At 46.9% G+C, this 18,423-nt stretch overlaps 1 protein-coding gene across 2 annotated transcripts in view; it reads right to left on the reverse strand.

Annotated features, from left to right (window-relative positions):
* LOC136163260 (aldehyde oxidase 2) overlaps window positions 1-18,423 on the reverse strand; it is a 78,608-nt gene that overhangs the window by 38,975 nt on the left and 21,210 nt on the right. For both annotated transcript variants that reach the window (XM_065927703.1, XM_065927702.1), the window contains exons 8-16: window positions 14,200-14,351; window positions 12,695-12,788; window positions 10,047-10,156; window positions 8,511-8,695; window positions 7,718-7,901; window positions 6,066-6,158; window positions 4,824-4,993; window positions 4,140-4,254; window positions 2,068-2,190 (exon numbers count right to left, since the gene is read on the reverse strand). In XM_065927703.1, the coding sequence (XP_065783775.1) occupies window positions 2,068-2,190; window positions 4,140-4,254; window positions 4,824-4,993; window positions 6,066-6,158; window positions 7,718-7,901; window positions 8,511-8,695; window positions 10,047-10,156; window positions 12,695-12,788; window positions 14,200-14,351 (1,226 nt within the window). The remainder of the gene's footprint in view (window positions 1-2,067; window positions 2,191-4,139; window positions 4,255-4,823; window positions 4,994-6,065; window positions 6,159-7,717; window positions 7,902-8,510; window positions 8,696-10,046; window positions 10,157-12,694; window positions 12,789-14,199; window positions 14,352-18,423) is intronic.

An 18,423-nucleotide genomic window follows, 5' to 3' on the forward strand; every position in this document is an offset into this window, starting at 1 on the left:
TGCCAAAGCCTTTGACTGTGTGGACCACAATAAACTGTGGAAAATTCTGAAAGAGATGGGAAAACCAGACCCCCTGACCCACCTCTTGAGAAACCTGTATGCAGGTCAGGAAGCAACAGTTAGAACAGGACATGGAACAACAGACTGGTTCCAAATAGGAAAAGGAGTACATCAAGGCTGTATATTGTCACCCTTCTTATTTAACATATATGCAGAGTACATCATGAGAAATGCTGGGCTGGAAGAAGCACAAGCTGGAATCAAGATTGCCAGGAGAAATATCAATAACTGCAGATATGCAGATGACACCACCCTTATGGCAGAAAGTGAAGAGGAACTAAAGAGCCTCTTGATGAAAGTGAAAGAGGAGAGTGAAAAAGTTGACTTAAAGCTCAACATTCAGAAAACTAAGATCATGGCATCTGGTCCCATCACTTCGTGGGAAATAGATGGGGAAACAGTGGAAACAGTGTCAGACTTTATTTTTGGGGGCGCCAAAATCACTGCAGATGGTGATTGCAGTCATGAAATTAAAAGACGCTTACTCCTTGGAAGGAAAGTTATGACCAACCTAGATAGCATATTAAAAAGCAGAGACATTATTTTGCCAACAAAGGTCCATCTAGTCAAGGCTATGGTTTTTCCAGTGGTCATGTATGGATGTGAGAGTTGGACTGTGAAGAGGGCTGGGCGCCAAAAAATTGATGCTTTTGAAGTGTGGTGTTGGAGAAGACTCTTGAGAGTCCCTTGGACTGCAAGGAGTTCCAACCAGTCCATCCTAAAGGAGATCAGTCCTGGGTGTTCATTGGAAGGACTGATGCTGAAGCTGAAACTTCAATAACTTTGGCCACCTCATGCGAAGAATTGACTCATTGGAAAAGACCCTCATGCTGGGAGGGATTGGGGGCAGGAGGAGAAGGGGAAGACAGAGGATGAGATGGCTGGATGGCATCACCAACTCAATGGGCATGGGTTTGAGTAAACTCTGGGAGTTTGTGATGGACAGGGAGGCCTGGCATGCTGCAATTCATGTGGTCACAAAGAGTCGGACACGACTGAGTGACTGAACTGAACTGAATTTAGAAGAAACTAGAAACATGACCTTTTTAACACTCTGAATATTGAGCAAGTTGTACCTTTTAGGGACATTTTTAAAATGTTCAAATGGTTCACTAGGGCCTTTGAAAAAATTTTATTTCTTTCACAAGCAAAAATTAAGTAATCTTTTTTTTTTAAACTTAATTGATATGAACTTATCTTTCATTGAATTAGAGCACACAAATGCCATAAATCCACATCTGGTTTTTCTAATCTAAATTCATTATTTTTGCTGGAAGTTGCATTTGTATTCCATCATCTAGACCCAGAAGCGAGGATGGAAATTTCTATGGAATTTCATCATGAAAGTTCCGCTCCTTTTGGGCTCCATTTTGGAAAGATTATTGCTCCCAATATGCATTCCCACCATTTCCCTCAAGTAATAGAACCCCCAGTTTCTAGTGAATACCTGGCCACCTAGAATAAAATGTATGTTTCCCAGACCCCCTTTCTAGGTGTGTTGATGTGGTACATGACTAGGTTCTAACCAAGGAGATGTAGAAAGGTTATGTGCAGCTTCTGGAAAGTGTCTTTAAGGGGAGGGGATATTCTCTTCATCACTGCCTCATTCTCTCTGCTGACTGAAGTGTGGACTCAAAGGTCAGTGTTCAGTAGCTGTTGTGGACCGAAGTGTGATCTAGAGAATGGAAACCACGCAGGACAGAGCAACTACTAATAGATATAAGGAGCCCAGACCCTGACACTCAGAGCCACTTGCAAGTTTGAAACTGACCATTTCTAGACTTTTTTGAATGTGTAGGAGAAAGAAACTTCTATTTTTTTTTCCTGTTTCTTGGAACCAAAGCTAATTTTAATTCATGCAAGTAATACCTTCCAGAAAAAGTTGATTTTTCCAGAGTAAACCAGTGACGAGAAAGAAGTAGAGCCTTGAATAAGTCTCGCATTAAGAAGTTTACAAAGGGCTTTTGATTCTACAACCTTATAGGAGAGCCCAGGCACTCTGCTTACCTCGATGGTGAGGATTACAGGCTCCAGCTCTTCATAAGTTATCTTTATCTTTTCAATAGCACGTTTTGCCTGTACATCTGTTTCTGCAACCACAGCACAGATGATCTGGCCCACGCAGAGTACCTGTGAAAAGTATAGGCATGAAGCAGGGGGAAAATTCTGGGTAAAAGTACTATCAGTGAAAACTTACCAATGGCTGGTGCCTTAGTTACCATTATTGACCAATAATAACCAGACTAGAGTCACATAATGTGCTTGGCTAAAAAAAGATTCTTTAAACTTTTAATTTAAAAGTTAATTTAAATCACACATATGGTTTCATTAGCCATTTTACTCAATTGAATATAAGCCCCAGAGTGGATGTGAAGTTGGCTGTGATGGGAATCTGCTATGTCCTCTGTCGAGGGTGATTCATTCATGTGTGATGGCTTCATGGAGTCATTTTAAAGATAAGGAGAGTATATTTTCCACACTATGAGTCCTGTGCCTCCCTCCATAGCCTCCAAACTGAAGCCCAGCCCCCCAATGGGACTGTATTTGTAGATAAGGCCTTCAAAGAGGTAATGAAGGTGAAGGTTGAAGGTGAATGAGGTCCTAAGGTTGGAGCTCTAATTCAGTATGAATGGTGTCCTTATAAGAAGACATAGGGGGATAAAAGGGAATTCCCTCATGGTCCAGTGATTAGGACTTCACGCTTCCACTGCAGGGTCATGGGTTCCATCCCTGGTAGGGGAACTAAAATCTTGGATGCCACAAGGCGTGACCAAAAAAAAAAAAAAAAGAGGGAGAGAGAGATAGGGACACCAGGGAGGCTCATACACAGAGAAAAGGCCATCTCCTATGAGGACACAGGAGAAGGTAGCCATCTGCAAACCGGCAAGAGTGACCTCAGGAGAAACCTGCCAACACCTTGATCTTAGACTTCTAGCCTCTAGAGTTGTGAGAGAATACATTTCTGCTTTATAAGCTACCCATTCTGTGGTATTTTGTTTTGGCAGCCCGAGAAGATAACATAGCTCCTAAGCAATAGCCAACCTCCTCATGTGGAGTTCAACCAAAAGAACAGTGGTTTGTTTCATGGCTAGAGGAGAAACAGCCTGAGATGTGACAACAGTAGCTAACACCTGGCGAGAGCCTTCACATGCCAGGCATTGCTTAAACACTTCACATGTATCAGCTCATTTAAGTTGCATAACAATACAATGAGTTGGGTTCCTCTCATTCCCATTTTTCAGGTGATGATATTTTACAGGTATCAAGACACGGTTTCACAGGCGATGATACAGAGCTAGTGAGTGGCAGAGCGAGACCATGAATCAAGATAGTTTGGCTCTAAAAGCAAGTGCCCAGTGAATGATGGTAGAATTGAATTAAAGGTCAGGAATGATATGAGCAACTTTATTAAAAATGGAATATGTGAAGGTCAGTGGGAGGTGGTAGGGAGAGGATTGGTCCAGGAAGGAAGAGAGTTCAGTGTAAATAATGGAGAGTGGCTGTATATTGTATTCTCCTGTCTAGATTTTTTCAAGGATTTTCCGTCCTGATACACGCCAATTCTTGCACTTATTCTTCAAATAAGAGTAAACTGACTCAACAGTACACAGTGGGAAAATGAGTATTTGTTGTTTTTCTGTAATAAATTTCCTTTTTGCAATGTTATTTCCTGATTCCAGAAGAGTAGGTCTATAAAGGCATTGAAAAGTGAAAGCGTGTCTGCTCAGCTGTGTCCGACTCTTTGTGGCCAGGTCTATAGCCTGTAAGGCTCCTCTGTCCATGGGATTTTCCAGGCAAGAATACTGGAGTCATTCCCTTCTCCAGGGGATCTTCCCAATCCAGGAACAGAACCCAGGTCTCCCTCATTGCAGGCAGATTCTTTACCCTCTGAGCCACCAGGGAAGCCCCACACAGAAGCATCAGAAGAGAGAGAGGAGCATTAGAGAGAAGCTGGAAGAACTGGCACTCCTGGCCCCTAGTGGCAGAGAGGGCTGGGAGAGGATGGAAAGCTGCCTGGAGGTGGCACCTTGGTGAGCATCTGCACCAAGTCACATGAGACAACATGTTCTACACCTCACCTCATCTACGGCCAGCAGTTTGTCATCTTCCGTGCCGTTGGTGCCTGGAATGTCCTTCGCTGTTATCACATCAACCACCCCAGGTATTTCAAGGGCCTCGGACAAATCAATTGATCTGAAAAAAGAGATATATTTGAGAAGTAGCAATCAGTAAGCTTGGAGGGAGGGAGGGATAGAGCATGGATGAAAGTCAAAATATATGACAACTGGACTATAGGCCCTTACCAATCAGAGCTGGCCTGCCAGACAGCAGGGTCCAGGAGCCTCCCTGCTGGGCCAGGGATAACACTGTAGCCGCTGGAAGAGGAGAGGCGGGGGGTGGCCATCGTGGCTGTGGCAAGGGGCATCCTAAGGAAGTTTCGGACAGGGGCCGTTTACCATTCAGCAATAACCTAGTTCAGGGTTTTAATATTAGCCCTACTCAGAGTTACTCCTCTGAGCCATGCCTGAGGCTGCCGCAGGGAGATGAAAGCAAGGGCCCATAATTCTGATTTTTTTTTCTCCCTTTCATGATGTTCATTTCTAGTGACATTCCTTTCCTCCTCCTGGGGTTAGTGACCTTTTAAACATTCTTTCCATTAGGTTCTTTGGGTTTATGACATTTCAAAAGAACAGTCACATTGCTTCAGGGAATCCCCAAGTGTGTTTTTGAAAGAGTTTTTTGAAAGCTTTTCTTTTACTTACATGATTTTTGCATGGGCTCTGGCACTGGTCACTAACGCCATGCAGAGTTCTTTATCCACCACGGGGATGTCATCACAAAACTCGGCCTCCCCGGTGGCGTGTTTGAGACCCGATAGGTGCATGATGGGGCGTCCGACTGGATCTTGGAGGGGCTGGTGAGAATCGACACTCTGCAGAGAAAGACAAGAGCTTCCCTGGGAAACTTCCATCTTCAGAAGTGGCCTGGCCAATTGCCAACACTCCTGATTCAGGGTTGAGAAATCAGACGGTCGCCCTCAGTCAACAAACACTGGAGTGGGTCAGATGAGCATGAGAGTTTAACGATGTAACTTGATCGGGTAGCTGTCATTTCAGCTCTGTGGCAATGCTTTAGATGGGGCCGACGTTTTAGTGAAATTGTGAAGTCGGTGAAGGAGCACTCTGGCTTCTCCTTTTGGCATCTTCTTTTCCCGAGCGGTGGCCCATGTCCCTGTCTTCTGGAATTCAGGGGTCTTCCTGTCCTGTTTTCTTACCTTTCTAAGGATCAGCCTGTTTACACATAAAGCCACCATGATGATGAGGCTTGGAGTGATATAATTCCTGAGAGTGGGGCACCAAATCTAAGCCAAAAGCCTGCTGATTGACTGGAGCAGGGTCGCTGGTGGGGGCCTGGGGGGGCCAATGCGATGGAGCCCATCCAGATCTGGATCCCTCGGAGTGTAATAAGTGGAATAAGGAACTCCTTATTCTGGAACTCCTCTACCGGGAGATGTGTGTGGAGTGAGTGTGGCGATCGGGTGGTGGGAGGGCATGTGCTCCAGTGGAAAATTATAGATGCTTTCTCAATTGCCCTTCGAGAGAAGGGATTCAGTTGCTTGCAGGCTCTCATTCTGCTGACTGGAGGTTAAACATTTGCAATCAGGGGTTGGAGACTGAGCCCTGCTACTATCCTGCTCTGTCCTTGCCCCACGCCCAGCCAAGCTACTCTTCAAACATTTGCCCAAAGACGGCAGTTGGAAGAGACTCTCAGGTATTAGTTGGATGGTCAAGCTGCTTCAGGTGACTTGGCCTGAGGGCACCCAGCTTCAGTAGTTCAAGTCTAATCTTAGATCCAGGCCCTCCCGGTGTCGGCCTGAAACAAAGGGCCAATGTGCTGGCAAAACTCAGAAAGTCAGACAGGAAACGTGCAACTCTGAAGTGCTCGCTTGTTCACACAGCTCTCACTGTCTCTTAGCTTCTCAGTTTCCATTAGATTAAACTCACCTGGTACCTTTGGACTCCCTGGGAAACCGTGCCCGGGAAGTCTTCTAGAGCGCTCAGGAATCGGTCTGAAATTTCAGGATAACGGCGGTTGTTCTGAGAGACGATTCAAAACAATAAAGATAAGCTGATTAGCCTATGATTCAACTGGGCTTTGATTTATGTGAAAAAGATTTGGCTAAGGTCACCGAGAAACCATAGGTTCAGGTAGCAGGGATGATGCAAACCCACAGTGCCTCCCAGGCTCTCACTCTGGCAAATGCACCTTGCCCTCCCTCCCTTTCCACACGAGGAAGACCTGGACAGACTGGTTGAATCCGATCCTCGAGCCAAGCTAGCCCGAGGAGGGAGAGGCCCTGTGGCAGCGAGCTGGGCAGAGGCAGCAGGAAAATCAAGAAAACTGGGGGCTGGGGAAGCCATTCTAGAATGAGCTGGGGTGGTTTACTGCTCACAAAAGAACCCAAATCTTAATTATTTTCCTCAGCTTTTCTGGGAGAGCAGTGAGACTGGAAAGGCTCTTTGGATGTCACTGAAACATATCTAGTGTCTTGATTCATAAATTCAAGGGTGGCAAGAGTTATTCGAGTAAATGTGGTTTGTGAGGGTCTTCATCTTTCTTTCTTTAGTTTCCCAACCAGGGATTGAACCCATGTGCCCTGCAGAACAAATGTGGAGTCTTAGCCATTGGATCACCAGGGAAGTCCTGTGAAGGTCTTCATCTGAATGAATAAAAACCAGACAGTTTAGGAACACGTGACTGTTGGGGTGGGGTGTAGTTGGGGAACATGGGTGCAAGGTAGGGTGAGAGTTGCAGTGATAGTCTGGGGAGGAAGGATAGACTGACGGGGGAATAGAGAGAAAGAGGGAAAAAATGTTTTGCTTTGGTAACTTATTCCTGAAGTTTATAATCAGAAATTCGGAGAAGCAGCTACTTATATATTAGCATACAGGTGGTGCTAGTGGTAAAGAACCCACTCGCCAACGGAGGAGACAAAACAGACAGGGGTTCAATCCCTGGGTCAGGAAGATAACTTGAAGGAGGGCATGGCAACCCACTCCAGTATTCTTGCTATGGACAGAGGAGCCTGGGGGGCTACGGTCTGTGGGGTTGCAAAGAGTTGGTCGTGACTGAGGCAACTTAGCATGCACATAGAAATGTTTTAATTTTTTGAAAAATAAAATTTTATTTAATGTTTCATATTGAATATAAAATTCCAGAATAGGCAAAACTAATCTATAGTGTCATTAAGCAGATCAGGGTTGCCTGGGGGCAGGGGTGAGAGTGTTGAGAGCAGAGGGACAAAGGGCACTTTTGGGGGTGATGGAAATACTTTTGTTTGAAGTGGTGGCCGCACTGGTTTACACATCTGTCGAAATGCTCTGAGTTTAAATAATAGGTGCATTTTGTTCTATGTAATTATACTTCAACAGACTGGATTTTAAAAGAAAAACAACTGCACACTGGAGGCAGGGACCCCATCACGTTTCCCTGCTCAGGGCACTCGGTAAGCCTCACCCCGCAGTAACCCTGAAGGACTGAACCCTGGAAGAAGGAAAAGCTGGAACTGACAGGTTGCCCACAAGACAGTTTGCAAAAGGAGTGGGGAACGTGGGAGCTTATGCTGCCAGGAGCCCATAAAAGCCAGAGCACTTACAGGCACAGGGAATGGCTTTACGAGGCTCTTCAGTTCCTGCAGAACTTGTAGGTAGAACTTGAAGAAGAAGCTGACTATCAGAGTCCTCTTGAATTCCACCCTCCCTCCTGGAGCCCAGCCTGGGATGGAGACTTCGTCCAGGAGCCGCCTGCAAGCCTCATCCAGCATCAGCTCATCCCAGTGCCTGGGAGGGGTGGGGACAGGAAGGAACCAGTGAGAAAAGGCAGTCTCCATGACCAGAGGTCTCCGTGACTAGAGGCCTGTGCTAGAAGCTGGATGGTGATGGTTCAGAGACGCCAGGGTCTCATTTTATGAGTTGGATGGAAACTTAGAAATCACTTAAATAAGCTGTTTGGGGAAACCGAGGCCTGGGAGGCTGCGTTAAGTAACCCGGACATGCTAGAACCCAGGCATTAAATAAAGAGATGACTATGGCCAATCTCATGGTGAACTGGACAGGACTCAGACTTGGACACCGCCTTTGCCGAGAAGGAAACAGAGTGCCTCTGGGCAGCGGGAGCGAGGGGGCGTGCTTGGATGCTGCCTGGTGTGGGTTTGCCAGAGCGCTGATGTGTGCAAGAGTCCTGGGGCTGAACGCTTTCCTGGGCCATTTTCATGGTACACCTAGCCCAAAGGGTGGTGCCTTATTAGTCAAAGTCAAGTGAGGTTAGAGTCATTTAGCAAAATTACAGAAAGAACAAGCAACGATTCTACATATAGGAGTTTCCATCTTTCCACTTTTTGTTTTTTTGATGTCAAGCTTCACCATCAGGGGACAGGGTTTGTTGCTTACCTTCCTAGGAGCTGCTGGCAGGAGTTATGTGCCCTGACTGTGGCAGCCCCGACCCCCCCGTAGGTAATGCTCAGGTCCTCGATGATATCTGTGCCCTCTTTGAAGAGGACTCGCATGCCAGCATTTACATCGGGCAAGGCATTTTGCTGGCACTGAGCCTGTCGGAAGGCTGACACAAATTCCCACTGTGGAGACAAGGACCATTTGGAGTTATTTGATATTAACTGATATTTGATATCAGTTATTTGATAGTTTTCTGCTTCTTGGTGCCACAAATTAATCACTTAGACTCAATCGAAAGGGACACAAAGGATATTTGGCACAATCTGAGGACAATTTGGCTGCCTCTTTGTTCAAAGTGATGTCCTCCCAAAGGTCCATCTTCAATACCCCATACTCTCAATTAACAGGGTCACTTGCACTTTCCCTCTGGGGCCGGGATGTCTCTGCAAGGGAATCCCTGCATCATTACCACGTCCTCTTATTTCCAGGTGCCATTAAGGCTATTCTCCAGACCCTTTGTCCCCCATGAGGATGGAGGATCCCTCCAACACAGGTGTTTTGAAGGTGATTTGCTTGAAGTGTGAAAGAGACCCACCGGATTTCTTGCTTGGTAGATACTATCCCTTTTTCATTTTGTAAAGTTCATAAAGGTGCTGAACAGAACTTTCCAACAGTGGACTAGGGAATTTTCTATCAGGGACAAGAGTCAGGAGGGTGATGGCTCCCCGCCTGATCCTTGGCACCAGGACCAGTGGTGTGGTGACATAAGGTTAGCAGAGATGGCTGCTGCCTTGCATGTATTTCCACGAGTTTGGCCACCGGGGGCACTGTGTTCGGGCCGGCCTGTTATTCTGTCTGGGTCTCTTACACTGATCCACACTGGACTGGGAACACATTTCAGAGTTTCCCCTCCCAAGGGAAAAATAAATGAAGATCATACTTGGCTGAACGCATGACTTCCTGCATGACCCTGCTGGCTTTGGATCTCTGAGTGTGTCTGTTGTGTTGCCCTTCTTGGGAAGACTGGCCTCTGAGATTCAGGTACGTTTTGGGGGAGAAGCACCAGGAACAGGAGTGAGGATGGAGGGTCCCCTCTGTAGCCTGCTGGGTGGCCACGTCTCCCCCGGGGATCATGCGTTAGGCGCTCCTGGTCTTCTGAATTGTTGGGCGTCAGCTAGAGCGGGCAGTGGGGAGGCCTAGCCCCAGCCTCCACCTCCTTGTGGGTCAGGCTGAGCAGCTCATTCTACAGCCAGAGAACTGTAATTTCCGCCTCCCAGACCTTGGACACGAGGGGGTGTGTGAGCATCACCACAGGCTGGGCAGGCCCCACCCCACAGCTGAAACAACAACCCCAGCTCCACGCTGCCCAGAACTGCTGGCCCGAGGGCGGCTGCGGGCCTTGGTGCCGCGCCAGGCCACGAAGGACAGGAAACAGGTTTTCGGGGCAGACTTATTTTCCTTCCATCTGTTTTGAAACATCTAAAGATGACTGGGCTCAGTTCTGGAAAGAGAAACACAACTCTCAAGTCTTACCTTTTGAGAGTGAGGAATATACACAGACTCCAAAACTTCCTCCGGCTTCAGGTCTGCACTTGCCAACCCAGCGAGAAAATGTTCACTTAGAGGAATCTGCCGTGTGCCTTCTGTTGAAGAAAGTGACATTTCTGCACAGTTACAACAGGGAATGCGTGATTATTCTACTCTCTTAAATGTCAGCAGTGGGGAAGAAAAGGTCACCTTCCTCACGTGGAGCAGAGTGGGGATATGAGCATGGTGGACCAGCCCCCCACCCGTCCTCCTCACAGGGAAGGGTGGTGGCAGCTTCATGACATTTACTTTTTTTCCCGATCACTCCATGGATCTTGTGGGATCTTAGTTCCCTGACCAGGGCTTAAACTCAGACCCCAGCACTGGAAGCCCCAAGTCCTAACCAATGGACTGCTAGGGAATCCCTATGACATTTACTCTTGTTAGCACACATGCTATGTGAACTGGGTCTCTTCCTGTCCCTAAGGCCTGTTTTCATCTTTCAGCAGAGACTGTTGAACTAAACCTAACTTGTTCAATACTATGATCAAGGTCTGGGCATAGCTTAAGCTGAGAAAGGGTTTGTTTCCACTGTTAACAGAGCTTAGATGATTGCTTTTTGTTCTTGTTGTGGCTGTTGGCTTCTAAACTGGATTATTGTTATTTAGTTGCCGAGCCGTGTCCAACTCTTCTGTGACCCCGTGGACTGTAGCCTGGGCTTCCCTGGTAGCTCAGCTGGCAAAGACTCTGCCTGCAATGTGGGAGACCTGGGTTTGATCCCTGGGGTGGGAAGATCCCTTGGAGGAGGCCATGGCAATTCACTCCAATATTCTTGCCTGGAGAAATCCCATGGATAGAGGATCCTTGCGGGCTACAGTCCATGGGGTCACAAAGAGTTGGACACGACTCAGCGAGTAAGCACAGTGCAGAATTGTGAGCCTGACAGGCTCCTCTGTCCATGGGATTTCCCAGCCAAGAACACTGGAGTGGGTTGCCATTTTCTCCTTCAGGGTATCTTCCCAACCCAGGGATGGAACCCAGGTCCTCTGCATTGGCAGGCGGATTCTTTACCACTGAACTCCTGGGACGCTCTCTAAGCTGGATACCCACATCTTTTAAAGCCATGTGAACAATTTACAAAATCTCCTTTCAGCCCCATTGTCAGCACAGGGTGGTGGTGGTTAGAGCAGTCCCCTCTGGCTTTAAAAGGTGGCTGTGGCTTCATGGGAAATGTGTCAGGAGAGTGCAGTCCAGCAAATCTGACATGCGTTCAGGTCCAGGAACAGCAGTAAGATGCTGATTGGAAGGTAGATGTGGCCGAGACAGAGGAAGGTGGACCCCAGAGGGACCCTTGTGGACCTGGGCCTCCCTCCTGGGGGGGCCAGCCAGCTCACCTACTGGCCTCATTGGAGCTGGGCTGAGTGCAGGCTGGAGGTGGCTTTGGCAGAGCTGGGAGAACAGAGACCTTGAGCCAAAGGTGATGATCAACATCCCAGCTAGCACCGCTAGTCCTAAAGTAGGAGGCCCTGCATGGGGGCCGGGCCATCTTTGCTCTCCTGATGCCCCAGAGCCTCGGCTTCCTCTCCCTTAGTCTTCAGGGTTCAAGATGGGGTGATCCTGGACTACAGGCCTGGCGGACCCAGCAAAACAACTGAGGGGGCCTTCGGGGCTGAGGGATTTCCTTTCCTGGGCCCCACATGAAGCTGAATAGGAGTGTGAGGGCTTTTCCTGCGCCAGCAGGTCCCTCCCAACACTCCTCAGTTCCCACCCATCAGGGACCAGACTGTGTCAGCCAACAATCCCCTGGGGAGGCTTATGATGCTGGTGAGATCATTCCTGGTCGGCCACACCCCGCAGTTCACGTGGGGCAGTGTGACTGCTCCCTTGCACTCCAATTCCCCGGGTCCAACTCAGCCCATGTGAGGGTATTTGATGGGGTGTGGGGGGGGAGTGATGGAAAGTGGGGAGTTAGAAGACCTGGGGAGGTGGCTGATGGTGAAGAGGCGAGCATGCCCGTTGGGAAATCAAGGCTGACCGGGTTCCCATCCCTCACCCGCCTCTGCAAGCGGCCTCAGCTGGGGGATTGGACACGTTAGATGTGTTGTGTGAAGTATCCAGTGGAGCCTGGCACAGTCAGCGCACACTGGATGGGAGAGTCAGCCTCTTAGGAGCAGCCGGAGCCAGTGTGAGGGCTGAGCGTTGGGGGGAGACAAGGGTGGAATACCCTGGAGCAGCCCTCAAGGACCGCCCTTCTCAGCCAGTGTGTAAAATGTTGCTAGCCTTCCTCCTGCCCCCAGGGGGCCCCCAGTGTCCCCAGCGTGTCCTCACTAGACTTGTGACTTCTCACACGGCACCTGGAGAGGGGGCATGAGGAGCAAGAGGAGGAAGTGGTCCCCCAGTCACAGAGGCTTCAGGTAGGCCTCGGCACACAGTCCCGGCTGCCGCGGGCTGGCTGAGCTGTGCTTGGGGCTGGGGGTCGTGTGTATGTGGCGGGTGGTGCAGAAGGTGCCATCCCCCGCGGGAGGAGACTTCCGCCAGGACCCTGAGCTCCCCATGGTGGGCTGAGCACCAGAGTCATGGGCTCTGACATAGCACCTCCCAAAACAGAGACAGAAACGCTGCACGTGTTGTTCAGAGGGTTCTGGGTAGCTTACCTTCTGATGTCAGGTTGAGGGTAGCGTTGCCCACAGCCAGAATTGGGTTCAGATCTGAGTAGCTATGCCGGCTTATAACATGACCCCCTAAGGACTAAAGAGAGAGAGTTACAGCCTCGGTCATTTGATCCCTCAAATTGGAGCCCCCCGCCCCTCCCGGCACCTATGCATGGCCCTCCCTGCTAGGTGACAGGGTTGAGAGGAGTCTTGGCCTCCTCTGCAGACGAGCCTCAGTTCAGATGCTGTGGGACTTTGGATCAGGTGAGAAATGGATGGTAATGAGCACTGAGTGGCGTGCGGTGTGGTTCACCTGCTGTCTCGCTCCTTCACGCATATTTACTCACTCAGTCTTCACAACACCTCAGTGAGATGAGGCCACTGTCCCCCTTTAACAGATGAAGACACAGGTGCACAGAGAATTATAAAACTTGATTAAGATCTCCCGATGAGGAAGAGGCAGGACAGGGATGCAAACCCAAGCACTGAGGTGCAGCGGCCAATTCTGAGCCACCCCTACTCAGGTGGCGCAGAAGGCCCGGTGCTGGCTACAAAAGTGGCCTTCTCTCATGGCCTCTTGAATTGCTGGATTTCCCGGGGGCCATGTTTAGGTGCTGGGCATCTATCACTGAGTCTCCCATTCCTCTATGAACAGCTTAACTTTAAAACTCTTGCTTCCCCTGAGCTGAAATCTATACCCCTGGATTCTCACCTATCAGTCATACTCCTACCCCTGGTGATCATATGAAATATATCACACCTCTTCTCAGGAATCTAGAAATATCTGAAGGCAGCTTTCATGATGCCCCACCACTCCTCTCTCTGCTGTGGTTTCCAACCCCTTAATTCTCCTGTTACCATCCCCTCACCAGGCTCCAGGGTGTCAGTCAGAACCCGTGACAGGGAATAATCTGCAATCACTTGAAGACCTTTTTCAACAGAAACCTGTTCTCCCTCCACTCCCCATATCCCAAGAATTTGTAATACATCATTCGGGTGTATGTATGGGAAGGGGTCATGTGTATTTTGAAGATCTACATCTGCATTCGTCTGAGGTCAAATCAACCAGACCCTGAAATCTGCTCCCTGTTCTGAGCATTATTGTCTAGCGGTGGTCCGAACAGTCTGGAGTTGGGGAGGCTACCCTCCTTTTTTTAAGGTGTTATACTTCTGCAGTCCATGGGTTTGCAAAGAGCAGGACACGACTTAACAACAACATTGCAGCCTAAGATTAAATTAGTTTCTTTGAAGATTTTATCATGAAATTAGTGAAACCATGACATTCTTTTCCCATTTATATTGCTACTTAGCTATACTACTGAACTTGACTCAGAGTCTTCTTTTAAATATATTATTAAATAATGTTTGCTATATTAAATGTTTATTGTGTTGTTGTTTCAGTCTGCTGAGGCCCATGTGCACACTGATCCTGCCAACGCCTATTTCAATATTCTGTTGAGATTAAGAGATAGGTGCAGCAGGCCTTGTGATGGGCCCAGAGGACGTACAGCCATGTTCCGGATCTGCTGGCTGGCCAGACTCTTCAGGTGCTTCAGCAGGGCTCGGTAAGTCTGGGTCTTCTCCTCTGGGAGCTCGGAGACCCTCTCAGCCAAGATGTCCTTGACCTGGGCCAGACTGCAGCCAGCGCCTATCGTCAGTCCTGGAAAGCACATAGCTCTTACAGGTGATGTGGGAGGGGCTGCTGGGTTGTGATCAGGGTGCCGGGGCCTTGGTGTTCAACCAGCGCAGGGGCTGTCCACACTGGAGACTCACCAGAGAATCACCAGAACTCAAACAGCACAGACGCCCCCCTCCCGCGTCGATCAAATCAGAATCCCTGGGTGCAGGGCTTTATCAAAGTCTCCCCAGGGAGTTCTTCTGGGCAGCCAGGGTTGGGAACTACTAAGCTAGTATACACTCTTTGGAGAAACCTAAGAAAATAGAGGCTAGAGAGCAGGAATAACAGTAACAACGAGTAGGAGGCAGACTCTACTAGAACTTTCCATGACCCCTTCCTGACTGACCACAGTGAAACAAACCATGTCAAGCTGTTTTGCGATTAAGCGGGATAAAACTGATGGCATTAAAAAAGTCAAAGGTCTTTCAATTGCCAAGGTCATTTTGTAAATCACCAACGCTTCCACCACTATAAAGGGGCTGATTTGCCCCTCTATAGGTGACTTTGATATTCAAAATCTTCAACACTCGTTCTAGGAGGGGCACCAGCCAATCAGAATGAATACAGTCCATACAAGGAGCTGCTTCAGGTATTGCTTTGGGTGTTGTTGAGTGTGGGAGAGTGGGGTTCCCAGGGAGGGGCTAGGGAGTCAGGAGAAATGGGAGAGCTTCCTGGGATCAGGGCAATACTACTTGCTAGCCCCTGCAATAAAGCCTTTTCTCTTTGCAAAACAAAACAAAGTGAAAAAAACAAAAGAAACTACTATTCGCTAGCTGGCAAGGAAATAACTCAGAATTTAAAACCTATTGCAGGCTTCCCCTGCAACAGTGTATAAGAATCTGCCTGGGTTCCATCCTTGATCTGGGAAGATCCCACATGCTGCGGAGCAACTAAGCCCCTGTGCTACAACTACTGAGCCCACGCTCTAGAGCCCTCGTGCCTAGACCCATGGTCTGTAACAAGAGAGGCTGCTGCAATAAGAAGCCTGTGCACTGCAACTAGAGAGTAACCTCCACTCGTCACAACTAGAGAAAAGCCCGTGCACAGCAATGAAGACCTAGCGCAGTCAAAAAGAAAAATAAATAAATAAATCATATATAAAAAGAGAATAGCAAATATTTATATATATTAAAAAAAAAACTGTTGCAGCCGTACTTGTGAGTATTGATATTGATAATCGCATGGGCTCTCAGTTTCTCTGTAGTAGGGATGTAAAGGATTCAGCTCAATCTTTGAAAATGAAGAAGTCACCCAAACCATCAGGAGATGACTTAGATGACCTTGAAAATTTAATCTTTAACTTTTCCTGGGATTTGTGGAATGAGTCACTAACACATAGGGTATGATTTGATCACTTCCAGGGCTGGGTTCTAACTGCTTTTAGTCTGTTTTGTTTTTTTTTCAAGCAGGTTGCAGACTGGGCTTTAATTTTTCTCTTGTGGATTAACCTTGGAGAATACTTCACTCTCCCACATAACTTTACTTTCATTAATATTAAAAATGATCTCTGTTCGTTTCAAAGGCAAACCATTCAATATCGCAGTAATCCAAGTCTATGCCCCAACTAGTAATGCTGAAGAAGAAGCTGAACGGTTCTATGAAGACCTACAAGACCTTCTAGAACTAACACCCAAAAAAGATGTTGTTCTCATTATAGGGGACTGGAATGCAAAAGTAGGAAGTCAAGAGATACCTGGAGTAACAGGCAAATTTGGCCTTGGAGTACAAAATGAAGCAAGACAAAGGCTAACAGAGTTTTACCAAGAGAACACACTGATCATATCAAACACTCTCTTCCAACCACACAAGAGAAGACTCTACACACAGACATCAAACCAACACCAAAATCAGATTGATTATAGTCTTTGCAGCCAAAGACAGAGAAGCTCTATACAGTCAGCAAAAATAAGACCAGGAGCTGACTGTAGCTCAGATCATGAACTTCTTATTGCCAAATTCAAACTTAAGTTGAAGAAAGTAGAGAAAACCACTAGGCCATTCAAGTATGACCTAAATCAAATCCCTTAAGATTATACAGTGGAAGTGACAAATAGATTCAAGGGATTTAATCTGATAGGCAGAGTGCCTGAAGATCTACGCACAGAGGTTCATGACATTGTACAGGAAGCAGTGATCAAGACCATCCCCAAGAAAAATAAATGCAAAAAGGCAAAATGGTTGTCTGAAGAGGACTTACAAATAGCTGAGTAAAAAAGAGAAGTGAAAGGCAAAGGAGAGAAGGAAAGATATACCCATATGAATGCAGAGTTCCAAAGAATAGCAAGGAGAGATATAAAATATAGATATAAGATATAAGAGCTATATCTATATGTTATAGAAGATATAAGATCTTATATATCTTCTATATATGTAAGATATAAGATATAAGTGATCAATGCAAAGAAATAGAGGAAAACAATAGAATGGCAAAGACTAGAGATCTCTTCAAGAAAATTAGAGATACCAAGGGAACATTTCATGCAAGATGGGTTCAATAAAGGACAGAAATGGTATGGACCTAACAGAAGCAGAAGATATTAAGAAGAGGTGGCAAGAATACACAGAAGAACTGTAAAAAAAAAGATCTTCATGACCCAGATAACCACAATGGTGTGATCACTCACCTAGAGCCAGACATCCTGAAATGCCAAGCCAAGTGGGCCTCATCACTATGAACAAAGATAGAGGAAGTAATGGAATTCCAACTGAGCTGTTTCAAATCCTGAAAGATGATGTTGTGAAAGTGCTGCACTCAATATGCCAGCAAATTTGGAAAACTCAGCAGTGGCCACAGGACTGGAAAAGGTCAGTTTTCATTCCAATCCCAAAGAAAGGCAAAGCCAAAGAATGCTCAAGCTACCATACAACTGCACTCATCTCACATGCTAGTAAAGTAATACTCAAAATTCTCCAAGCCAGGCTTCAGCAATATGTGAACCAAGAACTTCCAGATGTTCAAGTTGGTATTAGAAAAGGCAGAGGAACCTGAGATCAAATTGCCAACACTCACTGGATCATCAAAAAAGCAAGAGAGTTCCAGAAAAACATCTACGTCAGCTTTATTGACTACACCAAAGCTTCTGACTGTGTAGATCACAATAAACTATGGAAAATTCTGAAAGAGATGGGAATACCAGACCACCTCTTGAGAAACCTGCATGCAGGTCAGGAAGCAACAATTAGAACTGGACATGGAACAAGACTGGTTCCAAATAGGAAAAGGAGTACATCAAGGCTGTATATTGTCACCCTGCTTATTTAACTTATATGCGGAGTACATCATGAGAAATGCTGGGCTGGAAGAAGCACAAGCTGGAATCAAGATTGCCGGGAGAAATATCAATAACCTCATATATGCAGATGACACCACCCTTATGGAAGAAAGTGAAGAGGGACAAAAGACCCTCTTGATAAAAGTGAAAGAGGAGAGTGAAAAAGTTCGCTTAAAATTCAACATTCAGAAAACTAAGATCATGGTATCTAGTCACATCACTTCGTGGGAAATAGATAGGGAAACAGTGGAAACAGTGACAGACTTTATTTTCTTGGGCTCCAAAATCACTGCAGATGGTGATTGCAGTCATGAAATTAAAAGATGATTGCTCCTTGAAAGAAAAGCTATGACCAACCTAGACAGCATATTAAAAAGCAGAGACATTACTTTGCCAACAAAGGTCCGTCTAGTCAACATATGATTTTTCCAATAGTCATGTATGGTTGTGAGAGTTGGACTATAAAGAAATCTGAGTGCCAAAGAATTGATGCTTTTGAACTGTGGTGTTGGAGAAAACTCTTGAGAGTCCCTTGGACAGCAAGGAGATCCAACCAGTTCATCCTGAAGAAGATCAGTCCTGGGTGTTCATTGGAAGGACTGATGCTGAAGCTGAAGCTCCAATACTTTGGCCACCTCATGCGAAAAGCTGACTCATTTGAAAAGACCCTGATGCTGGGAAAGATTGAAGACAGGAGGAGAAGGGGCCAACAGAGAATGAGGTGATTGAATGGCATCACCAACTCGATGAACATGAGTTTGAGCAAGTTCCAGGAGTTGGTG

This window comes from Muntiacus reevesi, chromosome 3 (genome assembly GCF_963930625.1).
Source record: "Muntiacus reevesi chromosome 3, mMunRee1.1, whole genome shotgun sequence".
NCBI lineage: Eukaryota > Metazoa > Chordata > Mammalia > Artiodactyla > Cervidae > Muntiacus > Muntiacus reevesi.